Raw genomic sequence first — 1,197 nt, 5'->3', positions numbered from 1 at the left:
CACACACACACACACACACACACACACACACACACACACACACACACACACACACACACACACGTGTCTGACTCTGTGCTTCGTCCTGCAGCCCCTCCACCAGTAACAACATCCCCCTGATGAGGGTGGTCCAGTCAGTCAAACACGCTAAGAGGAAGAGCAGCAACGTGATGAAGGAAGGCTGGATGGTCCACTACACCAGCAAAGACACTCTGGTACCGGGTTTCAAACCTGCAACCTCACACTGAGCCACCACGATGCTTTTTTWAAAAACATTTTAAAGTTTCCTAATAAAATCTGACAGTTTTGTTTAATCTTCCTCTTCCTGGTCTCCCTCTGTGTTTCAGAGGAAACGGCACTACTGGAGGCTGGACAGTAAATGCATCACGCTGTTCCAGAGTGACACAGGCAGTAAATACTACAGGGTAACACCTCCTCCCTCTGCTTTCTGTTCTTACCTCTGTTCAACACCTGCCAGCACAGAGTTGCAGGTTCAACTCCGGGTTGGTGTGTGTTTGTGTTTCAGTGTGTTGTTCGTCTCTCTGTCTGCAGGAAATCCCCCTGTCAGAGATCCTGACCCTGGAGCCGGCTCAGAACTTCTCTCTGCTCCCTGAAGGAGCTAACCCTCACTGCTTCCAGATCAGCACAGCTTCACTGGTTTACTTTGTGGGAGAGAACCTGGTGCGAGGAGACACGTCTGTGTCGGGCAGCACCATCCTGGTGAGGTCCAGATCAGTTCATTAGTTCAAACTGGTGATGTGCAGATCGATACTGAAACATCGATCATATCGGTCATGAAAAGGCACTTTGGTAGGTCGGAAGTCGTYGGCACTTTTACCAAATTTCCCTCTGGGATCAATAAAGTATTTTTGAATTGAATTTGAATTTGAAAACCAAACAAAGTGATGAAGAGTTCTGCAGATGTTAAACTCTTATTTAGATTTTGTTTTTTCTTCTGGACTAAATGGTTTTCATCAAGGTTCAGTTTCATGTKTGGTGTTCTGATGTCCACTACTGGATACATATTAAAAATAAAAACTTTTCTTCAGTATTCTAGCTCCCTCACAAAGATTGTGGAATTTAAAAATAATGTAATTGATCCATATTTTTCCTGGCATTCAGTAAATAAAATTCAAGCTGCTGAAGTCCTGATGCATCTCAGTAATCCAGGTAAAAAAAATCAAAAATAAAAAAATA

General features: G+C 43.8%; 1 protein-coding gene across 1 annotated transcript in view; it reads left to right on the top strand.

Annotated features, from left to right (window-relative positions):
• LOC106529182 (serine/threonine-protein kinase D1) overlaps window positions 1–1,197 on the top strand; it is a gene marked incomplete at its 5' end in the record, with an annotated part of 32,360 nt that overhangs the window by 11,927 nt on the left and 19,236 nt on the right. The window contains 3 exon segments of the mRNA XM_014024534.1: window positions 72–215; window positions 348–425; window positions 553–720. Coding sequence (XP_013879988.1) covers window positions 72–215; window positions 348–425; window positions 553–720 — 390 coding nt within the window.

The sequence above is a fragment of the Austrofundulus limnaeus genome, unplaced genomic scaffold, assembly GCF_001266775.1.
Source record: "Austrofundulus limnaeus strain Quisiro unplaced genomic scaffold, Austrofundulus_limnaeus-1.0 Scaffold426, whole genome shotgun sequence".
NCBI classification, from domain to species: Eukaryota; Metazoa; Chordata; class Actinopteri; order Cyprinodontiformes; family Rivulidae; genus Austrofundulus; species Austrofundulus limnaeus.
Note: the sequence above shows the minus strand (reverse complement) of the source record. Positions and strands in the feature narration are given on the sequence as shown.